The 5,065-nt window shown below is 39.9% G+C and overlaps 1 protein-coding gene across 1 annotated transcript in view; it reads left to right on the top strand.

Moving 5' to 3' along the window:
* LOC119834242 (protein numb) overlaps nucleotides 1-5,056 on the top strand; it is a 32,290-nt gene extending 27,234 nt beyond the window's left edge. Inside the window, exon 8 of the mRNA XM_038358577.1 lies at nucleotides 4,658-5,056. Coding sequence (XP_038214505.1) covers nucleotides 4,658-4,688 — 31 coding nt within the window. The 3' untranslated portion in view covers nucleotides 4,689-5,056. The remainder of the gene's footprint in view (nucleotides 1-4,657) is intronic.
* Nucleotides 5,057-5,065: the final 9 nt, after the last annotated feature.

Consider the following 5,065-nt stretch of genomic DNA (forward strand, 5'->3'; position numbering starts at 1 on the left):
GGAGGCCTGTGTCCCAGCAATGGGAATATATGGGCTGATGATGATGATGATTAATATAAAAAACAAATATTCGCGTTTCGTTTAAACTGTTGCCGTAAATTTTATTCGTTTTGAATTTATATTAGAGACACATCATAAACTCTAAACAGATAATGATCAATTATTCTACCTTTAAGCCTACCTTTTATTTACTTTTAAGAAGTGATTGCATTGCTGACTGATGTATTTAGATATGCGATATCGGTTCAATGTTAAATCGCATAAAAATAAAACTGATTGCTTTGCTTTCTTATAAATACATGGATAAATATATTTATTACGTTAACTAATACAATACGAATGTGTAAATGATATCACTTTGTTATATAGATGTCGCAACTCGAAGCCGACTAGCTTAATCAGCCGTTCAAATAACGACCTGACTGTTGGCTGTGACATTGATATCGACAAAAGTTAATTACGACCATTACGACCATCTAGTCTAGACTTGCGAGTAATAAAGAATAAATGAATTTGTCCTAATAAATTAACAAATCAATAGTTATGTCTTAAGTTTTATTTATGACTAGCTATTCGTCCCGGTACGTAGCCTATTTCCTATAGCTCTCAGGGTTTATGAACACATGTAACGTTGAATGAATTTTTAAAATCGGCCAATAATTTCCGAGATTAGCGCTTTCAAACAAACTCATGTGTAGAGATTTTATGTGTTGCTCTAAGAGCATCCGTCCAATGACTATTTCTTACAGCCATTTTTTATCTTCACAATAAAGTCAGTATGACGAAGGTTTTTAAGTGAATAAATCTATCGTTCGTAACGTTCTTATTAACAATTCTCATCAAACCAGTTCGTTTCATTGGAGCTATTGACTTCGTATTTGACCTTCAAGGTTTTATGCAAAACCACGGCGCTGTTTTCCTATGATTATTATTATTTTATTATTTAACGATCTCAGTGTTTTAGTCGATTTTATTTTAACAGAGCAAATGAAATTGAGTTTAAAGTAGAAAATAAAATACTTCACCAGACCATTATAGCACAATCTTTTGAGATTTGCAAATATTTATTTTGCATTGTAATTTCATTAAAAATCGGAGAACTATTACGTCAAAGAAGAAGTCAATAAAATGTGAATATTAAACACACTATCCAAACGTAATCCTTCATATGCCTTAAAACTGATAGCAATAAAGTACTTTTATCATATGAAGCCGAAGCTACAATAAAAATGTGTATACATTAGCATTAAGCGTTATTCGAGACGGGTATTATGTAACGTCTTGAATTACTACACCGACTTCGAGTCGCCTTAGCAATCTCTTTACTGCATTCTTTAGCAGAATGAAGCCGCACAAATGCCTCCTTAAATGCTTCTTTAGTATAAACTCATTTATAAAATTTGATATAGAGGTTAACGCACAGTTCCACTTTATATTGATCTGTTTACAAGCAAATACTTACAACTAAAAACGTTAAAAAAGCTGATAAGCAGTACGACGAGCACGGGACATTTTAGGTCATATCGATACTGAATGTTCGGCCGGTGTTATTTATAGTGTGTATAACTTAATTATATAAACCATAATACCTAAAGTATGTTAGATGTAATTCAATTCGTAAATAGATAGAATCGTGTTGGATATACATAACATTATGTGAAAAATAAGATAAATTATTTCAATAATAATTCGTTGATGTTAATTTACGAACGATATACGTAAAAATAGTCAGTCATAAATGTCACAATAAATTTTTGAAAATATAAATCAATCCACAAACACAGCAGGGTATTACTAATGATATTATTCACAAATTTAAAAATAATTCAAATGTTATGTTGTGAAAATAATAATTTGATGAAGAAAATTGATTCTATTGAGCGTTGATTTATTGTTTTACCGTGGCGAAATCGTTTATGAACACAGTTGACTTAATAAATAGCGGAATATAAAATAATCGAATGAAAGTGTATTTACGCTAGTTGCAATTAGCTACGTTTATTAGTTATTCAATAAATGGGTAATTATAGTTTATTCATTTTATTGGCTACTGGAAAATGTTAATCGATGTAAAAACGATTAAATTTTAGTGGAAACAGTGAAATAAAAAGGTTTATCGTAACAATAAAATATATTTATCTACTTCTGTTACGGAATAGTAAGGTAACACTGTGAAACGTTTTATTTCACTATATTTTAATGTAAATTAAATAATCGGTCCTTTAATCCATTTCAACGCCACCCAATTTTTTCGCCCGCCACGTAGTCAAAAGCACTTCCTATGGGAATGAGATACGATCTATAGCCTCTTGTGTCCATACACAAAAATGATATCATAAAATAACTCCATTGCGAAATAACACAGTAAGGATGACATAGCATATGCATAACGAAGCCCACAAAGAAAATGTATGAAGTACTGGTATAATTGATGTAATTCTTTGTATGTTTGTTGTTGTTTGCACACACCATAGTAATAGTTATACTTATTTATAATAACTACATTTAGTTAAAATATGAAACTTAACGTGTTTTATATTATATATTATTGATTGTAAATGACTGTGTGTTCCTTGAATAAATAAATAAAAACAATACGTCGTCGTTTCCAGCTACATCTGCCGCGACGGCACGACGCGGCGTTGGATGTGCCACGGGTTCCTGGCGTCGCGCGACTCCGGCGAGCGGCTGTCGCACGCGGTGGGCTGCGCGTTCGCGGCGTGCCTCGAGCGCAAGCAGCGCCGCGACAAGGAGTGCGCCGTGTCCATGAGCATCGACGCCGCCAGCCACGCCTTCACGCGCCAGGGCTCCTTCCGCAAATCGGGTTCGTGTCACTCTCGTGGCTTTGTAGGGACATGTCGAGGGAATGGCTACTCTTGATTAGGTCGTTAATTACTTATGAAAATATAATTTTCAAATTGCAATGACATTTTAATTTGCATCTATTGGATGCAAAAATACATCCAATAGATGCATGCATGTTAGTATGTTTATTTAATTATAATAACATAATAATTATAATATGTATTGTATAATAATGATGTAGCGTAATTAAAAGCAAAATTGGTACCTTAATAAAATTCGCGTATTAATGATCAATGTATTATTTCAGTGATAGGTCGTCGCGTATCAGAAGCAGACGTAGATCTGCCGGCGGCACCCCAACTGCCCCACGCGCCCCACGCCCCGCCTCCGCACCCGGGCCCCACACCGGCCTCCGCCCCTGCTACAGGGCCCCGTGCCACTCCGCACAACCCTTTTGCCGTGGAGCGCCCGCATGCAGCGCCGCACCTACTCGAGCGACAGGGCTCCTTTAGGGGCTTCGCACATCTTAATAACAAGTATGTATATATTTAGCTTATATTAAAATACATTGGATGCTACAAACGTTATATATTCTATATTTTTAAAGTTAGCAGATTTATCAGTGACTTTATATCTTCTTATATATAAAATTCCCGTGTCACAATTTTTAAACTCCTCCGAAAGGGCTGGACCGATTCTTATGAAATTTTAGTGCATAATGATATGGGTATGTCTGAGAATCGGCCAACATCTATTTTTCATACCCCTAAATCATAAGAGTAGTGCAGAACAGCGTCTCCGGAGCCGGATCAGCAGATCAGATTTAATATAATATTTAATGACTTTACAATTTTCATAATCAATGATATTTACTTAATGTAACACGAGTTACATCATATTTATGAACGTTATAATTATATTATCCTTTCATAATAGCTCCCAATATCCTCCCAAGGTCCAGTTTCCATTGCACAAGAATAATTTTTTTTCCATTTCAGTTCTCCATTTAAGCGGCAGATGTCACTCCGCATAAGCGAGTTGCCATCTAATGTAGAGCGACAGCGGATGGGACTGGGCTCGCCGCCGGGTGCGCTGCCCGCGCTGCCCTCTCAGCCCGCTGTGCCCGCGCTGCCTGCATTGCCTTCGTTGCCCACGGTGCCCGCTCTGCCCGCCACCCCGCCCGTGCCCGCCTTGCCCGCATCTGCGAATACGCAGCGTTCCGATGACGTTATTGAGGTAAATATAATAATGCTGAACTTCATTGCGCTCCGCGGTAAAATATGCAGAATAAAATTTTATATACATATAATAAGAGTCACATTAAAATTTGAATAATGAATAATGTTTTTTTATGGTTTTATAGTATTCCTGTGAGGCTCCCATCCAAACATTTATTCTACTCCAAAGAAAATAAGTCCCATTACGATTTAGCTTATCAAGTATATATTGTATTTTGGTTTTAAAATTTTATTTTCTAATATTAAATAATGACATTAATTACTCTTATTACTATATAATGTCCTTATTGCAAAAAAAACCAATGTAATAATTCAATACAATCTTTATTCAACTAGTTTTAATTTTATATCCTTTCTATCGCTCGGTTTGCAAACAGAAGTGAGATGAGTCTGTTGAATTGAAAAATGTTTGAATCCCCGCAGGAGGCGGCGGCGCCGGACCCGGTGGCGGAGATGTGCCAGCAGCTGTCGCTGGGGCTGCGCGCGCTGGCCGAGGAGCCCGTGCCGGCGGCGGGCGCGCTGCCGCACCCCGAGCAGTGGCTCGGCCGCGTGGCGCGCGCGCCGCCGCTCGCCGCCGCGCCGCGCGCCGCGTCCTTCGCCGGCCACGCCGCCACCAACCCCTTCCTCGCGCCCGCGCTCGACTGACCCGCGCCCCCCGCCGCACCCCCCGTCGCGCCGCTCATCGACTGGAGCCCCTCACCCCGCGATACCCCCGAGCCTCTCCTAGCGTGGCCGCCCGCGCCTGCCGAGCGGAGTCCCTTGCCCGCCCTGGAGTGGCGCCCCTCGCCCGCTCTGGACGAACGCCCCGCCCCGGCTAGCGACGACCGCGCCCGGCGCCCCGCGCCCGCTCTGGATTGGCGCCCCAAACCCGCGCTCGAGTGGTACCCTACGCCGGCTTCGGAGTGATCTCGCTCAGCAAGCACGAGAGAGTGTCGCGTGATCATTCACTTCACCGTTGAACTTTTTACGTATTGCAAATAACCCAAGTTTGGCATACAATCCGAATACACAATCTCTAAGTT

This window comes from Zerene cesonia, chromosome 19, assembly GCF_012273895.1.
Source record: "Zerene cesonia ecotype Mississippi chromosome 19, Zerene_cesonia_1.1, whole genome shotgun sequence".
NCBI classification, from domain to species: Eukaryota; Metazoa; Arthropoda; class Insecta; order Lepidoptera; family Pieridae; genus Zerene; species Zerene cesonia.